The sequence below is a fragment of the Balearica regulorum genome, chromosome 12, assembly GCF_011004875.1.
Source record: "Balearica regulorum gibbericeps isolate bBalReg1 chromosome 12, bBalReg1.pri, whole genome shotgun sequence".
Classification (NCBI taxonomy): domain Eukaryota; kingdom Metazoa; phylum Chordata; class Aves; order Gruiformes; family Gruidae; genus Balearica; species Balearica regulorum.
The window spans coordinates 20,136,377-20,159,515 of NC_046195.1; the positions used below are offsets into that span (position 1 = coordinate 20,136,377).

A 23,139-nucleotide genomic window follows, 5' to 3' on the forward strand; every position below is an offset into this window, starting at 1 on the left:
GCTGCTTAGGCCTGACACTCGTACTCGGGGGAGAGGGCAAAACCATCGCTGTCGTCAGCAATGGCCCAGTTTGTTGTGCTGGTAAGCTGGGGATGGCAGCGTTAGTGAAGGGCTGCCTGCTTGTGTGTGGTACCCAGCCGCTTGGTGAAAAGTCAGAAAGAGAAGAGGGAGGAGGAGTCAGCAGCCTCATGTTTGCTGTCGGCTGCTGCCATTTGTATGGGATGTGGAGGTTGTCTTGGTGCTATCTATTGGAGCTTTATAAACAGAGAGGGTGAAACTAAAGGTGGGGTCTGGAGCAATGGGAACCTTGTGTGCTGGTATGCGCAGCTGGCTGGGGATTTGTGTAGGGTACACGAGAGGCTGGCTGCGGCCCCCGGAGCCCAGGTGGGAGAAAGGGGTGCCCAGTCACAGTGCCGATGAGATGCCTCCACTCTAATTCTGCAGTGAGGATTGAAGTCCTGCAGCCCCTCTTCCATCAGGCATAGTCCAGGGCAGTGGAAGTGGTGTGGGCACTTTTAAAACATCTGGTGGGGAGCATCATGTCTAAGGCAGAGCAAAATGGGAATGACCAGTTTGGTTTCATTTGAACTTCTTGGACAATGCAAATAATTTCCAGAGTCCTGGGAATCTGGGAGACCTACACACAAATGCAGGAGCCCACTCAGATCTGGTAGAGCTTTTTAGCCCCAGCTCAGTGCTGGCTGTGACTGACAATTTCACACTGCTGTTCAGGCATCTGTGATACTGCCCACTAAAGCCTGCTGAGCCTCAATGTTATTAGTATTTGGGGCTTTTCCTTCCCTTCTTCCCCCATTATCCTGGCTGATGGAGACACGATTGTGTAAGTGTAGAGCTAAAGCTTTTGGAGGTGTCTGGTTTTTGTAATTCAGTTCTTGAGCCCCTTAAAAAGGCAGAAGTCCAGAGCATTTTTCCATCCAGGACTTAATATTTTCCTTTCAGGTTTGCATTAGCAAATTTTTTTTTCCTTGCAGGTTAAGAGTGTTTCTAAATAGAAAATTTCCAGTGGCTCTGGTGATAATTGGTCACTTTGCATTGCTGTACCTAAAATTGTCAGCATGCCCTTTACAAGATCGTGTATGCTTGCTGGAAAATGCTTAATGCAGATCGGCACTTTGCGTGTGTGGTACTGGCATGTAAACAATTTAAAAATAATTCCAGAGTATGTAGTAATAGTGAAAAAGATCCCTTCAGTACGGGATTTGTGTGTTTGAAGCATTCTTCTGTGTTTCAGATCTGGTCTTTTGTAGGATTATAAGTTTCCTTTTGGGGCAGTGAGCATCGATTATATGTTGTAGATGTGGGTTTCTTTCATACTCAATATATCATCTTTTCTACTGCCTTGGCAGGAACATCTCAGTGTAGAGCCACTCCTTTAATTAGCTGAAATAATGGATGTTTGGGTGAGATGCAACTGCAAAAAACAGGCAGAAAAAGTGTGTGTAGGATTCCTTCTCTGTCCTGAGAATCTGGCAAGTCTTACTTGTTGTGAAGAGATATTAATCGGGGTCACAGGGACGTGCCCCAGTTCTGCTGTGGTCTCTCCTGTGGGGATGCTGAATTTCCCAGATAAACCATCCTGTTATCTCTCAATTGGATTTACTGTAACTTTTTCTCCTCGTCTTCTCACAGGGGGGTTTATATGTGGTTCTAACCATTTCTGAATTCTGCCAGGGACATTTTATATCAGAGTTGGTTGAGCCGTATGTATTTTGCCTAAGTCTGAGAACAAGGTACAATAGATCATAGGGTCTTGCTGCAGGACTCTCCTTTGAATGGTTCTGGACCAGGCCCTAGCTGTGGGGCCCCTTGGACCAAGTGCGTGTGGGAAGCAGGGGGAACAGACCTTGGTCCATGACTGTATCTTTTAAGAAGTGAATGATTGAAATAAATGAACAAAACCTTTTAACCCTGTTTTTAAGTGTCAGCTGATTAGAGAAGGAATGCAAAAGACTTCTTTGTTTCTTAAAGCATTTTGACTGACCTTAACTGATTTAATTTTTTTTTTGTTAAAGAACCCAGGGTTTGTTTTTTTTTTTTTTCCTGGTTTGGGAATTATTTTTCAGTATCTCAAAGATTTCCAGAGGACTGAGAAATTTTTCTTACCCATCTAGGTGGAAAGCACAATGTAGGACAGATCCATCATCCTTTGAAAGCACTGGAGCCTTCCTGTTGGCTGTCGTTTGGTTTATTAGTGTGAAGTTTTTCAAAGCAACAGAATATACATGAGTCTGTTACAGAGACTGAGAAATAACATGGCTTTCCGTTAATTTTGCAAACCAGCTGGCCAAAGCTTCCATAGAGTAGTACTGAAAAATGTTCAGCGACACTTGTGAGTTTCTAAGCATTTGGGGGGGTTAGCTTTAAATATTCAGCACATCTTAAACCTCATCTCTGTCCCATTTTTTGTTTGCTCTGTGGCAGTGCTCAGAAGTCAAAATGGCAAAAGATTAAGCTGATAAAGGTTAGCTGTAGCCATCTGGTGCTGTTGGGGAATTAATGTCTGAGCTGAGCCCAGAGAGTCGGCCTCCCTGCCCACCCCCATCCCCAGATCCTCTCTGAACCAGAGGCTTGGATTTCGCTGTAATGGGACATGGAGATGAAAATAACTGTCAAGGCTAAAATGTAGTAGTTAATTCCGACAATGAAGCAGCCAGCCAGCCAAAAGACGCTGTAAGAGCTGCTTGTGCTGAAGCAGAGGTGGGTGGCTAACAGTCCAAGGAATTAATAGCTTAATTGAGCATCACTGAATGGGATGCTGTGTTAATGTCATCATCTCCATTTGCTCCTCTCTCTGGAAATACCTGCACACATTATGACAAGGTCAGTAGCAGTTTTAAAGTTTTATTATTATTGTAATTCTGATTTGGAGTAAGTTAGCTGCCTACCCTATTTTATCTGTGTTAAACATCTCATTAACAATTCTATGATTCATTTATATCTTTCTCTGCTAAATAAAAATATTCTAGTTACTTGCCAAAAAACTCCTGCCTTATCAAAGGACTAATGTAGCACTTACAAACTCTGTGAGTGAATGTGTCAGAGACAGGAATGCAGTGATTTGGGGTATAAAGATAATAATCATCTGTAGTGTGCTGTTTTGTTTTGCAGCCATTTGCTGATTCTCAGCATTGACCTGCAAACCCTCACCTTTTTGCTGAAAATGGCATACTGTCAATTTAGAAATATTAGAATTTTTTTCACCTGCTGTAATAACAAGCCCTGAGATAGGGTGTAACTACATACATCTCTGAAATTCTCATGATATCCTTTATTATTAATGAGACTTATTTTTGTTTTGTTTCTCTGAGCTGGGACAGCAGTCTATTGCCCTTTAAAAGCGATACTCTTGTAACCTTTGAATGGCAATAAAATAATACTGCTTTTTTTATTGATAACCTCTGATTCCATTGGAATATTTTTTTAAAAGAAAATTCGTTTTGCCCCTAGCTTTTGTAAAAGGCTGTTAATGCAAAGCCAAGCTTAAAGGCTACTTCCAAAGTATAAAACATTGAAATCAAGAGTGGGAAACATTTTCAAAGTTAGTTGCTTTGATACAAGCTGTTAAGTGGCATGAGGAATAAATGAAAGATGCATTTTTAATGTCGGCAGATGCCTCCTGTTTTCCCCTCACAAATAGCACTTGGTTTGCTTACGCTCATTAGAAAGCAAGCAAAGAAAAGAAGCCGTGGGTCTATGGAGAAGTTAAATAAAGATGATGCAGAGATGATCTGAATGACAGGGAGTAAACCCCATGACCTTATTTTCATCGAGAGTCAAACATGTTAGAGAAATGAACCCACGCCATACCACCACAGTTCAAATAGGCTTCATTTATCCGCTTTCCTTCTGCAAGCTCAGAACAGGGGTGCTGATGTGAGGCAGTGGTTTTAGAGGAACCTGTGACAACATAGGAACCCCCAGATCTGTGTGTATAAAGCAAAAACTAAAGGAAATCACAATGGGCGTGTAAGAGTTTCTGGAGTTTCTAGTAGCCTTTTATTACAGAAATATCCAAGAAGTACTGCTAGAATAGCATAACTTGCTATGCTGTTTTGCATATAGCAATGTGCGTTGTCAAACAGGAACGTAGACTCTATCGTGCAAAGTGCAGAAGCAAGGTCCTAAACCTGTGCAATCTAAGAATTAAAAGCACTTTGTTACATCCAGGCTTAAATGCTCAACATGTTGCATCAAGTCCAGAAACAGAGGTTCAATATTATTCAACTTCAGTATTGCTCTCGTATCATGTTGGTCAAGGCTATATGCGAGTGAGGTGTGAAAGCCACTAAGAGCTCAGGTAAAGAGAGTGAGATTTGTGGGGTTAAAACCATAGGCAGAATTTCTTTGGATTTTGGCCCAGATTTTTGCTAAAAATGGCTCACGCATGTATTGGCAAAATTTTATTCCCAGCCTACGTGAATGCCAGTACTGATGACAGTTCAGTCATGCATCTTGTAGGAATAAAACAGGCTTTAGTAAGTAGAATGTCATTTTCCTCATTTTTTTCCTACTGATGAGTATAAATTAAGCTTATAAAATATGCTGCTTCTTATTTTCCGTTTGTATTTCAGAAGTCAATATATCATTTACTAAGTCACCATTAAGTCTTCTGTGAATTGAGTAATTTAGTTGGTGAGATGCTTAGCTTTGCAGTGGATGGCTTCTCTGTTTTTTGGGAACTTAGGAATGGATGGCCCACCTTCTCTCATTTGACCTTTGAAAGGTCAAGTTAACTTTGACAGATACGTGTGAGTACAGCTGTTAGCTGAGGGCAAGCTATTTGTCACTCTCTATCTCACCAGTTTTGCACTTTTCAGTCTTGTAATTAGTTCATTTGCAAGGTCTTTTTTTTTGCTGAAGACCTTCGGCAGCATGTTTGCTCAGATCTTAGGCAGGAGGTCAGTTTACTCTGCAGAATGCAATCATAGAATGAAGTTTTGATGACAGTTAAATAAGAAACTTGAATGATAAGCAGCGTTATCTTTCTGCCAAGAATACTTAGATATAAATATATTGGTTTCAAACAGAATTGCCCATATTTCTTACATTCAATGAAGCTTTTATTGACTTCTACTTGATGGATGTTCAAATGTTCAAAAAAGTTCTTATGTGCCTAAGACAAGACTGAAATTGAGTTTAGGGACCAAAATTAATATCCTGAAGACTATGGTTAAACTGCCAGGTAACTCTAGGAGCATGTAAAGTCTTCAAAGCCAGCCATTTGTGACTCTTCCATTCCTGGAGCACCCAGAAGCGTACACCTAAACATACATGAGCAGACTGCGATGGCTGATGGCCAGCCCATGTTCTCCAAACAGTGGTGATGGTAAGAGTGGTTGTAACTAAGCCATTGCTCTCGAAGGACTTAAGAAATTTTGAAGTGGCCAAAAATTTAAGAGGAAGCATGACACGTTAGCCACATAGTTTCATGAAGTAGTCATTGGGTAAAACACAGAAGTGTTCGTGGGATTAGGGTCTAGCTTGTGGAGTTCCTCCTTCCCTCAGTTACAACATTGTGGTCCTCCTTGTGCTCCCTGGCCAACTGATTTGGTAGTCCTCCCTGCACAGTGGGGCAGTTCCAGCGGGAGAGGTGGAAAATGCTCCTGTAAGAAGAGCTCTGGCATGCAGGATGTGTGAGAGGTTGGCTGGAGACCTCTCTAATAGATGAGGAAGTGACACCAGGATCTCCCAGATCCCAAATGAATCTCTGACCATGAAATACTTGTACCTCTGCCTTCCCTGGCCATGATTTAAAAAGAAAGATGGCCCTGCTCAATTCTTTGGCAGAAAGTATGTGCCTTTACATGTGGAATTGGCTGCAGATGTGGGTCTTGAGTGATAGTCCCCCAAATGAGGATAGAGGCTGGAAAGAAGTAAAATTTTGTCCCTCCTTTCAGCATTTTTTTTAGTAACCAGATTGAAATTGCTGTGCTTTGTCAGCCTCGATTTGCAGGGCTTCCTGCTCAGCTTTCCAGCTGTTTTTTATCTCCAATGTGAGGCATTTTTTCCTCCAAGGGGAATTCCAGTGCTTTTCTCTAGGTTCAGGATTTCATCACTGGGTGCCAAGCATGGGGAGGCTACATGTTCCAGTAACTGCAGTGTTTGCTTGGATCTGTACTTCTTGATTTTACCTAGTCCAGTTCTGCGTTGTTTAGATTGGAGGGCTATGTTACTTTATTCTTTCTTTTATCACCCTTTAAACCGTTACTTGCCTAAGAATCATTTGCATTTCCTACTTTTGGTGTCCATTAAAAAGAGAATTAAATCTTATGCAATATTTGTAGAGATCCCTTACATGTGAGTGATCTGCTTTGAAAGACTGGACCAAATGCTGAATAAAATTCTTTTCCCACATAACCCCTTAAACTACAGAATTATGAAGGCACTGTACCTATTAACATGAACTCTGAGATGCTGTTTATTATGCTGTAATTTAACATCACATTCGTCTGCCTTGATTTCTGCTGCTTGTCCTTCACACGTTCTGCATCATCTGAGAAAGGTTATTGATGTGGGCACATTTTTAATGGCATGAATCTCTGGAGCCGTCTCCGATGTCTGAGTGATTTGAGCTTCATTTAAATAATTGATGAGAAGTGTTAGTCAGAATGTATTGGTGATTCAGACTGCATTATTCAATGATATTTACTGACAGTTATAGATTGATTCAAATTTACTTCTCTTTCCAGGCTGCATTAAACTAGGCCCTGCATGACATATGTGTCTATTAAAAAAAAAAAAAAAAATCCTTGTTAACACATATGGAAATCTGTGGGCTTAATGGCTTTATTTAACCAGTTGCAAATAAGCAATAATAATTAATAATGCTTACCAGGAAAAATTGAGTATGAAATGGTCTCTTTTCAAGTCAAAAGTGCTTCTTTTCTCTGTCCTGCATGTCGTTCGGGAGTGGACCTGAACATCTTACTGGTAATTCAGTGGCTTCCCTGCAGCTCTCCCTGCTCTGGTAGTTGGGGGTGGTGGGTGTGAGACTTCATGGCTGTCTCTTCGTTATCCATCCACCGCAAGTATCTTCTCTAATGGTTTGCAGCTTTTAATCTTTGACATGTGAAAACTCTTCTGGCTCCTAACGGCATTTAAAAAAAAGAAGTCTAGGCTAGGAGACTCTCCAGGATTGATCACGGTGACACTAGGCATCTTACATAATCCCCTTTTACTCTCTTTTCCCGGAGTAAAAGTATTCCCAATTTCTTTCACATTCATGGAGATGTATAAAGCTCTGGTTAAAAGTGCTGGAGAAGTACAGTATTTACGAGGCTGTTAGGAGGTGAATGAAATGTGACTGAAGCAAGGCTAATAACGCGAGAATTGCTTTGGAGATGCTGCACACAACTTGCTTCTTCAGAAGTTCTGCAGGTGCCAGTCTCATGTAAGCCCTTCCCTGGTTCCTGCAGCAGGAGGTCGAGTGTGGCAGGCTGCTGCAGAGCGTGTGTGTCTGGGTGTGTGTGAGCTTTCACATCACCCTTTGGAAACCACCTGCAGGAGCAATTGGGGAACTCACTGTCCCTTTTAGTTTCATGTCCCTATTGGAAAGTACTTTAACATATTATCACTTTCTTTTATCAGGCAACTGAGTGCTGAGGTTTATCCCTCTTTTTTTAAATTGTGTGCAGTAAATATTCCACTATAAAAAATTGACCCCCTTCATTTGTTGCCAGGGTGCATTGATATTGCACTGTGCATGAGTAATGAACAGGTACTTTTTCCTGACCCCTCTTTTCTATTCTTACTGCAGGAACTGTGGACATGGGTGGCAAACAGTCCACAGTCGGTGAAGTCTCCATAATTCAGACACCTGTGACAGAAAGCATTCAGGATGCTTACAAAGCTGGAGACACCAGTAAGGCCCAAGAGTTGATAAGGTTGTCATGTGAAGAGACTGCACTGCAAGTGGAAAAGGTAGGGTTAGGTTACTACTCTTTCTCAAATTTTATTGGGAAAGAAACCAAAATGCCAAGCTGCTGTCTTGCATAATTTCTCATGCAGAAAATCTATTCAGTTATATATGTTATGCTGGTGCTACAGGGTCCCAGACATGACTGGTTGTGTGGGGCACTTAAGAAACATATGCTCAGGGACAGCATTTGCCCTTGAAAGCGCTGATCAGAAGGGTGAGGCAGACCACAGGGAACAGCATATGTAGGAACAGGAGGCTGTGCAAGGAGGGCCACTGGTGCTGTGGTCACTAAAACAGAGAAATACATTTTTCCCCATAAAAAGGAAGCAGTTTATAGACTTAGCAAAAAACATATTCCCCAATCAGTACAAAGATGTCTAATGGCCCCCTGGGAAGATTTTGCTGCTTGCATTTGGAGCTGTGTCCTCTGCACCAGCTTCTGCATGGCTCTGCCTTCAGAGCCCTCGTTTTGCACAGAACTTATCTTAGTGTTTTGGGATAGTACCTGCGTGTCAAGTCCAGCTGTATTGGCCATCTCCACAACAGGAAACACTACACCTTGTAGCAGAGCTGTGCTAATGTTTTTTCTGTTGGTCCATGAAAAATGGACCATTCTGTGTCTTGGGCACTTTTGTGGTAAAGCCATAGAAAAAACTATAAAGCAAGACCCCAACAAATTAATATAATTAATATATCAGCACCAATGATTATAATGGCTACTAGTGTTTATGACATTCTCAGTTAACCACAGTGGGTATGCATTTGCATGGGCACAAATAAATACATAGTTCTAGAAATGCTCTTTTTCTCTGCCCACTCCCTTTACAGACAGTTTATTTTACTGTATTTTCTTTACCAGTGTCAGCTTTTAGGTATTGCAGCAGCATATGGAGATCTGCAGGCGGTGAGGTATTTACTGAAGGAAGCATTAGTGGTGTTACCAACAGAACCTAATGATGACAATGCGGCTGTGGTGGCTGCGTATTTTGGACATAAGGATATTGTGAAAGAGCTGCTTGATTCCTTGCATGGTAAGTCTATTGCATTGCCTCTGCCTGTCCTCAAGCTTTTTGGTAGCTGTGTGCTATAGCTTCAAGCAGGCATTTATTTATTTTTTTCATATTCCTTCAAAGGGGAGGGACTTAGTCATGGGAAAGTGCGTGGAGGGATCTAATCTCTGCTGTGTTTGAAGAAAACTTCCCCCATGGGTGGAAAAACACATGCATAAAATATTCCATGTTTGCAAATGGGAAGTGGAGGAAGATGCCATTTAGACAATTCATTCCCATCAGCCCTCACATCTGGGTAACGTCCCGGACCCCACAGAGAAATTAAGGGATTTTCAGGAAACAACGTCATCCCACTCTGCTGATCCAGCAGACATAGTGGTGCTGGGAGTGAGAGTGCAGCATGACTGTCTGGCGAGTAATAGTTTGGTGCACAGCTGGCAGCGCGCCCTCTGCTCTCGGCCTTTTGATTTGACTTTCAGGGGAATTCCTTATTTAGAATCATCATTATATATTAGTTACGCTTTATTTTAAAAATTATTTTATAGCAGAAAAAAGACATATTTAGACCCAGACACAATTCTTAAGGCAGCTGCAGGGGCAGGGGAAAGAGCATTACTCTGAGTCAGGACCAGGAACTGTGTTTGGGTCCCCTCTTGCTCTCTTAGGGCACTGTGGGCATGGCAGCTGCTTCTCACCGGGACCCTCTGTGGAGTCAGGGCCCGGTGGTCCTGCGCAGCAGCCAGGGCGAATCACTGTCTTGACCTCAAACGCTGCAGGAACTGCAACAGCTAAGCTAGGCCTCTGCAATATTTGACCTGAATATGGCTCAGCTCCTTACTGGCGCTATATACTTGCCAGTGACCTCAACGAGAACAGGAATAACCTGTTGGGAAACCTGCTTATTTGATGGTTTTGAACTGCTAGAGCACTGATAAACAAAAGAAGAGTTCCAGTTTGGGGGATGCAATTAGGCATAGTATTTCCTTCAGCCAGAAAGGAGGCTGACAACTCTCGTTTTGTAAACCTATTAGCAAAAATTAAATTATATTAATGTAATACTCTCAGTAATGAAAAGTGACTTCAGTAGTTTCTGGAAACTTAGCTCAGTTCAGAACTGACCAAATTCCCCTTGCTTCAGGGGGTCAGGGGAGGTGGTCTATACAAACAGCAGCTTTCAGAAGTTTTTGTGCAGGACTTTCCATTTATTTCCCTGGGAAGTTACACAGAAACCAATCACAGGGCTTAGGACTAAATTGCGTGAATATGCAGTTTGGCTAATGCACTGCAGTGATTCTCTCTGGCTCAGTGTGAACTTCTGTGGCTTACAGCTGAAGTGGAGCCCGTTTTTTGCAGCATGCGGGCGAGCGATTTAGTCAAGTTGTTTAGAGTGCAAAGAGCGATGTAATTTCTATATGAAGAAACTGCAAAAAAAGTTGACGTGTAAACTTGGGCTTGTGGATGTTTCTGTAAGGGGATTTCAAAGGGGATGTGAATTTGTTAAGTAAATGGAGGTGATACTGTAAATTGGGGAAGATTTGAGGACTATTTACTGTTAGCAGAAATAATCCTGTCACAGGCATTTAGTTACCTGCGCAGAATTATGCACACCTAGAGGAAAGCAATGTTTTACAGGCAAAACATTAATTTAGCAAAAAAAAGCAGTTTGGGGATAACTAAAACATTAGCAAATTCATGCAGAAATCAGAACATTGTATTTTAGTTTTTGGCCTTAAATGGCATTTGTCTAGCTTTACTATGAATTGATAGCAAAGAATTCACCCAAAATGAAATGTTTCAAGGGGAAATTAAATTTTTTGTGGGAGACTTTGGCTTCCAGTGAAAACAAACTAAAAGAATTATTTTGTGTTGTCTGAAACATTTATTTTTATTTTATTCATCCAGTAGCATGAAAAGTCAGGTGGTTTTACCTGTTCTTTGTATCCTCTCTCATGAACTTGGAAGAAGTGGCCTATCTTGGATGTTTGGATCTAACATCTGTTGGATCAGGCCTGTTGTCTCTGGATGCAAAGGCAGTCCTGGTCATTCTTTGCCACCTCTGCTTGGGATTAGATGTTTGATTTTTCTGCTGGCAACCTACCAGCCATTCTTTAAACCTTCCGCTGTTGCCAGCTTATGCATGATTAGATCAAGGACAGTCAAATAAGTTCGCCCGTTAGCTGGGTAGGTAATGAAGAACAGTTAAACGAAGCTGAAAAATTTGTGCCTGACCAGCTTAGGGCTCTTCCGTAACACACCCTTGCTGTGCAGTCTGCTCCTTTATCTTCGGGGGCTTCACCCTATACCCTTTCCATAGCCATTATTTATGGATGACTATTGCCCAGTGGCATCAACTAAGTCAAATGCCATATCTTTTCGGTAGGTCCTAGTACTTGCCAACAACTCCTGAACTGGATGCTGGCCATAGCCTGCCAGCAGGGACATTTGGACATAGTAAAACTCTTAATTCGTGCGTACAGTGCTGACCCAGAGAGCTGTGCAGTCAGGAGGAATGAGTTTCCAGTTCTTATACGGTTGCCCCTGTATGCTGCTATAAAGGCAGGTATGTATTTGCATGCTTCAGAACTTTGCCCCTTTTCTGCAATGTCTTTTAAACTGAGTTGTTCCCATCTAGGAAGATATCGGTGTGGACTGGCTTTCCTGGAATTGTTCTGGATTTCCAGTGGGGTAAATTAAAATAAAATTGGCTCTGAGTCTTTTGACTTAGCCAAATTTAAGTCAGGGACTTCCCAAGGTAGATCACTGTAAATGCTGAGAGGCTGAACTTTCCTCTTATAACTCCTAGGGAAAAGACCCTTCAAAATTAGAAATCTTGCAAGTAAAAGCATTATTGTTATGGACACTCTGGCACACATGCTTGATTTAGGCTGAATAATTTACACTTCAAAGCACAGCTGTGTGTATAGTTTAATAAGACAGGGGAAAAAGAGAAAAAAAAGCAAGCCTGTGCCAGTGCTTTTATATAGTGTCTTTGCTGTCTCAGTTTGACCAAACTAAATCCTATCACTGGAGGAAACAGTCTTTATACAGTTCAGTTCCCTTTTTGCACACCCCCATGGGTTTTTTTCAGAAGTTCTGTTTTAGGATTTCTGTTCAGCTCCTTGTTGATTCATTTACATGAGAAGAAGAGAACAGACAATCTGTCTTTTCTCTAAAGGGAATGAAGATGTAGCTGTGTTTTTATTACGGAATGGAGCTTTCTTTTGTTCCTACATCCTGATGGACAGTCCTGAATCGAGCAAACACCTTCTGAGGAAGTATTTCATTGAGACGAGCCCACTACCAGGTAGTGCTCCAGCAAAACCAGTAAGTAGCCACTTACCTGTCTGAAGAGACATTCTTTTAATGGAGCATCATGTTAATAATTGATATTTGTCTTTGCATACCATGTGGCTGGTGATTCTTCTCAGCTAAGAGCCTTGTTGTTTGCTACCCATTTAGAGAACAAGTGGCTTTCATGCCAATGCTGAATTGCAAGGTGTAAAACATTAGGCCTTTAAATGGCATTATTGTAGAAGACACTGTGTGTAGCAGCTTCAGCTTCGCAATTTTAACATCAACATGTGAACCAGGCATATACTGTGGAAAGGAAACATTGACTTTGTGCTCAAAGTCTTCCAGAGAAATAAGCATTACCACAGGCTTCCTCTGAGACCCAGGATCATCACTTCGTTTAGGTTTCTGTTGTGCATTTTGGTTGCAAGGTAACACCATGAGCTCTGTGCTGTCCTGAAGTGTTAGCATGACACAAACCTAAGCATGTAAATGCTTCTCTTCCCCTGTGTCTGTTCAGATACAGCATGTACAAATAGGCTCATGTGGCTTTTTGTTAACGTGGAGCATGGATAGAGCAAGCTGACATCTGCTCAAAATATATTCTTCCCTACTTCAGATCCTCATGAGTAAAAGATGGCTGGTAGCCTTTACTGCTACTTGCTCAGGACAGATCCGGCTTTCTGGAGCAGCATGGAGAGCATCATCTGTGATCAGATCCTATTAGTTGAGCTGAAATGTTTTTTGATGGGACATAGAGGCCAACAGAAAGCAATTGAAGCCATTTTAGGTTGACAAGAACTCTGTTCACTACTTAGCCACTGACAGCCTTTTGACAATTTTGATAATTCATTTGCATCTATATTTCTTCCTCTGTAAAATGGAGAGATTTAAACTCCTCATGTCTCACAGCTGTTGTAAAGCTTAATACATGGTGGTGATGCTTTGAGGTCTACAGATGAGTGGCATTGTTTTCATGCAGGGTATACTGCATTTCATCATTAGCATGTAGCTTTGTATATAACTAGGCTATATTTTTCATTCTTGTAATCTCTGTTGTTCAAGTCTCCTTTATTCAGAACTGAAAAATGTCTCATAGCACACACTGGTACTGCTTTATAGGGAAGCACATAATATTTCATATTACTTCTACTTCTATCCATCAATCTAGTTATCAGGTATTTTTTGGTTTTCCCCTCAGTATGTAGATGAACCAGCACTCAATCAGAGCATCACAGCCCTGAGCTTTCAATAGTTACAGTTTTCATCAGTTCATAAGCATTTTGCAATAAAAAATTGTGAGGGAAATTTTTTGATCAAGGCTCTGTCTGCGTGAATCCCATTGCCAGTTGAGTATCTGTTTGCTCAGCTCGTAACATTGTGGGGTGTTAATTCCGCTTTGGTGTTAAGTAAAAATAAGCAGAGAGGTTTTCATAGTGTTAGGAACTTCTACGTTCTCTATTTTCCTGCCAAAACCCTGTCTCACTGGATTCCTGACAATACTGTAAATGTTAGGGACTACAGTCCGCATAGGTGAGCTTGACTTCATTAGGTTCAATCAGCAGATTTAGAGGCCTCCCTGTGGGATTCTTAGTTTCGTTGACAGGTAAATAAAAGGAAACTAGATGTTTCTGGATAAGAGTTGATAAAACTACGTGCCTTTTAGAAGGGGAAAAAATCCAACTAACTGGATAATTCAGCTTGAATAAACTTGGAATATATGTTTGAATCACAGGGAAGAGGTCTGTTTTCCATGTGAACTTGCTGGCAATGTTTAACTTAGCTGCTGTAAAAATGACTCAGCTTTGCTGTTGTCACACCCTGAGTGAAGAAGAGAGCAGTCAGCTAATTGCCAGAAGGGCCTGGTTTAAAAAAAAGAAAAAGCAAAAAAGAAGAAAAAAAGCCTGAAAAAAAACAGATGCAGAAACTTGACCTTGATTCTTCTAATAGCTGTTTATTTTTAATATGTTTGCTTAGTTAATGCTTTGTCTTTGAATTCATTTTGGCAGACTGGGCCAAATTCAGAAAGATTTGTCCTAGTTTGTCTGCAGAGCTCCAGTCTCTGGGAAGTGATAGTCACACATCCGGATAATTTTTTTAAAACACGACTGCAAACAAGCTGCCTCAGTGCTTTCTTCGTATCTCTTAAGGTTCACAAATGTAAGTCTCCTTGTGTAAGTGCTGTGGTGCATTTTGCACCGAGAGGAAGCAGAAAAGGATTATGTGGAGACTGCGATGTGTATGGCAGCCAGCTGGATGTCAGAAAGTCACTCCTCTTGGACAGACCAGACCGAGCACCGATCATTTCACAGTGAGCCCAGAACTTCAAAAGGGTTTGTCCCATCTGTGCTCTCTTTAAGTGAAAACACTGCACAGTTGACCTCCAGTTGATTTCACAGTAGTGAATGCTACCAGCTATGCATAAAATGTGGTTGCAGAGCTCAGTTTAGCTGCCACACCTTCCAGGCAGCCATTGCATCGTGCATAGTGCTGCCTTTGCTGAGACAAGAGGAGTTACATTTCATTTTTCTATTATCTGTTTCTCTTATTTTTTTTTTTTCTTCCCTGGTGTAAATTTATGCCCACAGCAAACCACTGTCTTGCTAAAGAGAGGAAGTGCTCCATTTTTACAGGAACAGGTAACAAATGCCAGAAAGACCCCGTGCAGTAAAGTGGCTGGGCACAGATTCTAGACTTCAATAGGTGTAATCAGCATGGAGATACACATAACTTTCCAGTGTGTGCAGTGTTAAATATACTTTTTTCCCCATTACAGACCAGAAAAGAGCTTAAACTGGCTGGAGCACCTCTGCTATGAGGACAGGCTGAGAGTTGGGGTTGTTCAGCCTGGAGAAAAGAAGGCTCCAGGGAGATCTAATTGCAGCCTTCCAGTACCTGAAGGGGGTACAGGAAAGATGGTGAGGGACTGTTTATCAGGGAGTGTAGTGACAGGACAAGGGGGAACAGGTTTAAGCTGAAGGAGGGTCGATTCAGATTAGATGTGAGAAAGAAATTCTTTACTGTTAGAGTGGTGAGGCACTCACCCAGAGAGGCTGTGGATGCCCCATCCCTGGAAGCGTTTAAGGCCAGGTTGGATGAGCCTTTGGGCAACGTGGTCTAGTGGAGGGTGTCCCTGCCCATGGCAGGGGGTTGGAACTAGATGATCTTTAAGGTCCCTTCCAACCCAAACCATTCTATGATTCTATGATTTTCCCAAGGAAATGTTTTGCCAAGAATTTTATACACAAGCATATAAATCTATGTGTATGTGTGTGATCTTCCTCTGATTTTTTTTTTATCCACTGCATGGCTAATCTCAGTTACATCACCATTGGTACAGAAATCTGCAGCAGTCCCACTCAGGATTCTCAGCAGCATTATTGATGGAGGAATTAGATCAGTGTCCTCAGAATATCCTGTCAGGAATATCCTGGCAAGAGCAAGGTTCTGTTGGGGCATGTCATGTCAGTTAGGAGGAATGCACAACAGCCTTTTTTAATCACCTTACCAAAAGGTCTCAAATCTAAGTAACTATTTTTTTTTATTTGTAGTTCATTGTTTGCCCAAGAGCAGTGGGGTTTCTTGCCTTTGCACAATTTCCAGTCTCTTGTCTTCCTCAGTGCGTCCCCTGACATCACTGCAGTAGATTTCCATTTAGTTTTCAGGACTCATATTGAGAAATTCTTTCCTCAGCAGGAGAGGGGAGTCTATGGAGGTTTTCCTTGCCCTTCTGAAGAGCAGTAAGCTGCCCAGAGTCAGGCTATGCGTGGGAGCTGACAGCCTCTCTCATTTGAGCACAGAGCTCACCAGCCAGTGCCAAGTGGAGAAGGGTTGAGCTGATCATTGGCCTCTGCAAGTTCAGCATCACAGACCTTTGGCATCAAAGAAATGGGCTTTTCTGGGAAGATAGTGGAGATGATTAAGTATGAGTTGGGGAGGAAATCCCCTCTCTTCATGACATTGCTGTTAGGCTTTCTTTCACTTAATTACGTTTTCACCACAGAGTGCTGAGCAAAGTGAATCCCTAATGTAACTCCACTGACATCAGGGTACGAGCACGAAGGTGAATTTGTCCCACTGTCCCCAAGTCAGGTGAAGGGGCTTGGCTGATCCTCCAGTTTGTAGCAGTCAGGCAGAAGAGACACTGTCAGTCCCAGGCTCTGGGTGAGGAGGAGGACTCAGTGCAAGGAGATCCAAAAAGCTACCTGGCAGATGGGGGACACCTATACTGCAGCATTCATAGCAGGTTTTGGTTTTCACAATCTGGTCTGTGGTTTTAGAAGTCACTATCTGAATTCTGCAGGTATCTTTCTATCACATTAAGTACCCTGAGGCCATGGCTCTGCATTTTTGAGGTAAATGATATACAGCAATCTAAATGCAAAATAGAGATGAGTATCAGTCTGAAATGAGACGCATGGTCCTGCTTGCACCCGCTAAAAGCAGGCTATAGATATTATTACTGCATTCATCGGTGTACTCAAGGACAAGTACTTTTTTTATACTGGAATAAGAGCCTGGGCCTGCTGTAAAGAGCATCATCTTGAAACAGAGCAGGAACTGAGAGAGGGGATAAGCACCATCAGTTCTTTTTTCTGATTTTTTTTTATTTGCAGTTTTGTTGGGAGCTGTTTAATTAAGCAGGAAGAGAAAAGAGGGAGTTGAAGTCCGTAGTGCTTTTTTACTCCTGGCTTCCCTGAGAGAAGGGGAAATGCTACTGTCCCATTATATGGACTGGCAAACAGAGTCTGGGTAGCCTGAGACAGTGAGAGGTGTCACACAAGAAGTCTGGGGCTCTGGAGTCTGAATTCAGGATCACAACCACGAGAGCCTACTTTCTCCTGTGAGGAGGAAACCTAAGGAGCAAGCCAGCGCTCCCGGCCTTTGTTCCCATCACTGCCAGAGTTTCAAAACCCTGTGTGGTTTATGTGCATCCTCTATGTGACTTAAAGACCTGTGGATAGCCTTTTGCATGGAATATTTGGCCAGGTTTTTGGCTGTAATTCTCAATATTCTTGCTGCCGGTTGTTTGGGTAAAATATGTGAATAATTCAAGGGATTGGATACTCTGGTCATGGATGTCAGTAAAAGGCTGCTTCAGCCACTGCCTGAGATCTCTGTGAAGGGCGTTGCTGTTCCCTTCTGCTGGCAGATAGCAAGCTGTAAAGGGAAATAGAGGAAAGAGCATGGCTGATCTCCATGGCTTCATTTTTGAGGTTTAGACTCCCTCTGAGCAAGGGCTTTGTGGTGGTTACAGGAGATAATTGATAGGTCTGATAGGCTGAGACAAATCCACCTTTCTGTAACCTTTAGCAGTTCCATACCCCATGTCTTGACAATGATATGGGTAAGCAGGAAGCCCCTTCCTTACTAGCAGTTAATTTTTAAGACAATAGACATGTCTGGAACTGCTGCTTAGAAGCTTGGATTTTCCCCTATTCATTCTGATTTAACCCCTCCGCCCCCATTTTGGCTGACTCTCAGCATAACTTTTGAAAAAAATTTTCATTCCTGGAAAGAAAGGATCAGGACGGAGTATGCATTGCCAGCCAGTGTTGGTTGTTAAAATGTCTAATTCCCTGTTAAAGCATTTCTTACATATCTAGGCAGGCTGTGCTTGTATTATACTTTCAGCAGCTGGATCTTTGTTACACCTTTCTTGTCTAGCCTGAAGAGACTATTCCCATTCAAAATCTTCATGAAGCATGTGTAGTTGGGGATCAGGCCTTTTCTTAACTCTTTCCTAAGAGCGGTATGTGATTTTACTAATGCAGAGCATGTTATTTTATCCAGATAGGAGTATGATGGGTTTTTTTCTGTATGAGCAGAAGTCATGGTGTATATTTAATTGTCCTGGCATAAAAAGGCTTTTGCTGGCATCGCTATAAACCACAATATGGTATAAACAACATCAGTAAAAAAATTTCATTGCTGATTAAGTTGTATTTCTATCAGGGACAAATTTAGCTGATCTAGGATGGAGCTATAGTGATGCTGCCCTCCTCTCCCCAGCCATCACTTCTCCCTCCTCTTGCATCAGTACTGTTGTAAGTTGGCTTTTGGTGATCTCGACTGGAAGCTAAACCAGCTGAAAATTCTCTCTCTAAAATAGAGAGCAATAATGTTATAAGACAGGGTAGTGCCCAGATATCAATACTTCTTGAAGTTCTCATTTGTAGTGTAGAGCTGGTTTCCTGCATTACTTGGATTTAGAGATCTGGCTCCTGTTCTGAGCTCTTGAGGCAATTAAAGGAGCCATAAAAAATAGTCAAGTGCCTCAGCACAAATGTGCTCTTCCCCAGTAAGATTTCCTCCTGCTGGGAAGATCTTCCAGTCCCTTAGCATCAATATCACATCCCTTAGCATCAATATCACATCCCTACATCTCTCCTGCAGTGTAGGGTGGCTAGGGATGGAAAAGGGAATCTGACCTGTGTGTTTATACTCTGTTACTGTAAATCACAACTGAGAGCTGTCCAGTGATGTAAACAAGCACAGCTTGGGCTGTTAACAGCTGAAAAGAAAATTACAGAGAACTACATGCAGAATTTAAAACAAGAGTTTGTAAGCAGGAAGCTGATAAATATACAGACTTGGAAAATCTAACAGTAAAGCAGAACATGTTTAGTGCCAGTGTGAAAACTTTGCAGTATAACTCCCATGAGGTACTGTATATTTTGTAGTAGCAGTGGATACTCTGCTAAATTTGATTTCTTGTTGCTACTGGCTTGCTGTGTTTTATATGGATGCCTTATGGCATGGCGGTGAATGGCTCCTTAGACAAACAGCTTGTGCTCTCTGCCTTGGTTTCCCCAGTGATGCAATGGGCATAGTATTTCCGTTCATATTTGCAGGGCTGTCCTGAGGCTTCACTAGTGAACATTTGAAAAGCACTATGTCTACGCTAAGTGTTGCTACTGTCAACTTCTAAAAAGTGCAACTGTTTGTGCTTACCCTTTATTCCATTCTCCTAAACATTTGAACTGTGTGATCTTCATTACTTGGAGTTCTGAGTCTCAAATAAGCATTTGAGATAGACATTTGTTTCCCTTTTCTTTCTCTCGCTTCCCAAAATATATTCCTTTTCATTTTAAATTTGGGGTTAAAAATCTTAAGTGCTAAATACTGGGAACTGGAAAGCAAATGAAATTTGCTGTCGGGTCCTTGCTGCCTCCTGGTGGAGAATTAACGATCGCTTCATTGACGCTGTCTTTGGGATGAGTTATATCAAAAACACTGAGCTTATGAAAATGCTTTGGGACTAACATTTTAAAAATGTGTATTTTGGAACATAGATCTCATTGGAATGCAATGAGGTGATCTTGAAAATGAAGCTTTGGGTTGTTCATTTGCATTGATGATCATTATGTGTTCATGTTTTCTTCTGTCCAAGCTGGAGCCTGAAATAACTTGTTATGCCTTTTCACAACAGCTTTTGGATTTTTTTCCAAAAGAGGATAAAACAACTTCCTCATCTTACTGTCAAAACCAGCAAAATGTTATGTTATCTACAAAGAAGGCAACTGCCAAAATCATGTTTCTCAGAAACTATCTTCCTAAACGATAGTGAGCAAATTTCTAGTGTTTAGAAATGCTTTACAAGAGGTTGCTTGCCTTTCTTTGCCTTTCCCAGATGTTGCTTTGCGAAACCTAAACCTTCCCAGAATGGTTTGACTGCTGGTTGTAAGGTTTAAGATGGAAGAGCAGTGCCTGGGCATATATTAATTATTCCAGCAACAGGCCTCCTCCTAAGAAGTCATTACCACCCTCAGTAGATCTGTCCCTGTCCTGTCTACAGCTGCACAAGCAGTGATCCTTAGGCGTTTCAGAGGCTGACTGCTCCACAGGGTTTCCTCTGGACCTTCGTGGCCTCTGTTGGTGTTCAGAGTCCCCTGGAGCCCTGAGCAGCAATGCAGACCATGTCCAAGAGACAGAATGGGGTTCGGGCTGCAGAGTTTGGACTGAGGATGGTTTCCATGATCTGTCCATATCGCACTGCTAATGTAGAGTGTGAATGCCCAGCCTCACAGAAACTCACTGCACTTTGTTGGATGAACAAACATTAGAGTCTGTCCCACTCTCAGATGAGAGTGCTGATTTCAGGCAAGGGCAGCTCACCCTTTGTGGAGCACACTGGAGCTGGTGTGTGGACAGGTGAAAGAGTCCAGGTCCCCAGCTTGTGCTTGCTCATGGTCTTTGGAGTGACATCATGGAGCAGTTATATGGTGGGGGCTGCTGATATCCAGGCATGATTTCATCCTAGAAGCAGATTGGCAAGTGAGCAAAATGTTTATGGTCTGTGCTGTGATCTGCCAGATTCCTAGCAGTGTAACACAGGCTGAGAGCAATTTGGATTTTACTAACGTGATTTTCTCTTCTTTCTTTGTCATATGCAGACTTTGTGTGTGAACTGGTCAAACCTCAAACTGCCCTGGGTGGATCTGGACTGGCTGATTGATATCTCCTGTCAGATAACTGAACTGGATCTCTCTGCCAACTGCCTGGTCTCCCTTCCATCCGTGATTCCGTGGGGCCTGATAAACCTCAGGAAGCTCAGCCTGGTTGACAATCAGCTGACAGAGTTACCCAGCATACAGTCATCCGATGAAATTATATGCACAAGGTGTGTGCGCTAGATGCCTACAGCAAACTGAGCCCATACAGAGAGCAGGTGCAAATGAGTCAGTTGTGCTTGTGTGAAACTGTGTAAGTGAAGAGCACATGCAGGATCTTCTTGGTTTATTTTCTGTCAGCTGCAAGGTTTAACTTAAGATTTGCCCTTTTGCATTCTTAGTGTTTCCAAGTTAGTTGTCAGGACAATTGCAGGGAATTTTATTCCTGTATTGTCTCATATTGCTTCTGCTTTTCTCTTTTGGTGAGCCCCACTCCTCTAAGTCTAAGCCTTGAGCTGACTGGTCTCAAGTACCTGATCTGCTATCTATCCAGACTACCTCTGTCTGCTCCCTGGAAGGGTTAATTTTCTAAATAGGGTTCTTTGCTTTGCCTTGTGAGAACACACTTCAGCTGCTTTCATTCAGATCTAAAGCTGTCCTGGTAAAATAGATGTCTATGGTAAACAGGAGTCTTCGCTAGCATTTTCTTGATGCCTATGTTCTGTACTCACAGGTTACTGGAGATTGACGTATCCAGCAACAGGCTCTCTACTCTCCCTTCTGGATTCCTCCATCTTAAAAACCTTAAAAAACTCATCGCTTCCAAAAATTATATGGAAAAGTTATTTGACGAGGAAAACAGTACGTACAGTCCAGTGTTATGCTTACATTTCAAGGTCCGATCTGTACAGGAGAACCCCAGACTGTTATAATAATGACTTAAAGACAGTATTAGCTAGAGATGCTTAGCATCTCTCAATCCTTTGGCCAAAGTACGTGAACAGGCCTGGTTGTTTTTTAGCACTTGTGAAATCCTTTGCTCTTACCTAGCAAGTATGCAGCATCTTGCTGGATCAGACTGCTGTCATGCTTACACCAATTCTGCAATGTTTCTTGTTTTCTAGCAACTAATTGGATTGGTTTAAGGAAGCTGCAGGAGTTTGACGTCTCTGACAACAGGTTGGTGGAACTTCCAACGGTTTTTCTATACTGCTTCAAGTCCCTAAACATACTGAATGTTTCCAGAAATCAGCTGAAAGTGTTTCCAGATCCCTGGGCCTGCCCCTTGGTAAGTCAAACTGCTCTGACAGAGTCAGAGGCTGAAAAAGCTGTTGAAACAATGCAAAAAATATACTGTGATGCTTAAAAAGCTGTTAGACATCTTAGGCTAAAAGGTTGCTCTGTTTCTGTAGGGATGCCCCTGCCTGATTCGGTTTATGGGTCTCAGATCAAGTCTTTCTGAGGTTCTACCCTGTTCTCACCATGTTGAGGGCATTGGTGGAAAACTTCTAGAAACATGTCTTGGATGGATGTATTCATTTTCTCTGTAGTTCATATGAGCAGAGGTATTGTTAGGATCATTTTACAGAACACTCAGACCTCATTCAAAGTTAACTTTGCCCAAACCCAGGGCATCTATATCCACCCATCACTGTGACTTTATTCCTTGTTATTACAGGGATAGCAGGAGAACAGTGTGCTTTGGTGAAGTGTTTGTTTATGGTTGAAAAGCAAATGGGGATAATTTTCAAAATAACTTTTGAAATACTTTTTGCCCACCAAAGAATTTGCCCATCAATTAAGATACCGCATCTCCTTAGTAAATCCTATGTGCCTGCATGCACAATAATTTATGTAGATCAAAATATCTAAAGAGATCACCTGGAATGAATTTATGAATGCTTTAAACATGTGGCAGCTGATCTACCTCATTATTTAAAGAGATGATTACTACTCTGTGGATGTTTTTTTTTTCTTTTATGTTTTCCAGAAATGTTGTAAAGCATCTAGAAACTCACTGGAATTCCTACCTGATGCGTTGACTATTTTCTGGAAAAATCACCTCAGAGAAGTGGATTTTTCTGAAAACTCACTAAAAGAGGTTCCACCGGGACTCTTCCAGCTTGAAGTAAGTGTCATTTCTTCCCACTTCACAGTACTTAATACCTACTCAGACTGAAGGTGTAGCAGTGGCTGCCTGGTTAAGGTAGGAGACTACCTGCTGTTTTGAGTTGATGAACACAGAAATTGCACGGAGCCTCTGAGCAGCTCCAACCAAATACAGATGTACTTAAGTGTACTCACAAACAGTTGTGTTTTTTCTTAAGTTGGCACGCCAGTGTTGTGTAATTAAGGATTAGTCTTTCTATGTTGAAAATAGTGTGTTTGAATGCCCTAAACAATGCTAGTTGACATCTCTCTTATCTTTAAGCTCATAGATTAATTCTTGCCAGTGGACATCACAGAATCATAGTTCTACATCAAAGTTCTTCAGAATTTGTGGCTT

At 41.9% G+C, this 23,139-nt stretch overlaps 1 protein-coding gene across 6 annotated transcripts in view; it reads left to right on the forward strand.

Annotated features, from left to right (window-relative positions):
* Positions 1 to 23,139, forward strand: part of LRRK1 (leucine rich repeat kinase 1) — an 81,412-nt gene that overhangs the window by 14,522 nt on the left and 43,751 nt on the right. For 5 of the 6 annotated variants that reach the window (XR_012837352.1, XM_075763907.1, XM_075763908.1 and 2 more), the window contains 8 exons: positions 7,778 to 7,941; positions 8,799 to 8,970; positions 11,330 to 11,509; positions 12,125 to 12,273; positions 20,637 to 20,863; positions 21,367 to 21,494; positions 21,758 to 21,921; positions 22,624 to 22,761. Coding sequence is in view for 5 of the 6 variants with exons in the window: in XM_075763907.1 (XP_075620022.1) it covers positions 7,778 to 7,941; positions 8,799 to 8,970; positions 11,330 to 11,509; positions 12,125 to 12,273; positions 20,637 to 20,863; positions 21,367 to 21,494; positions 21,758 to 21,921; positions 22,624 to 22,761 (1,322 nt within the window). In the remaining variant the exon portion in view is untranslated. The remainder of the gene's footprint in view (positions 1 to 7,777; positions 7,942 to 8,798; positions 8,971 to 11,329; positions 11,510 to 12,124; positions 12,274 to 20,636; positions 20,864 to 21,366; positions 21,495 to 21,757; positions 21,922 to 22,623; positions 22,762 to 23,139) is intronic. The other variant, XM_075763910.1, reaches the window with a different exon arrangement.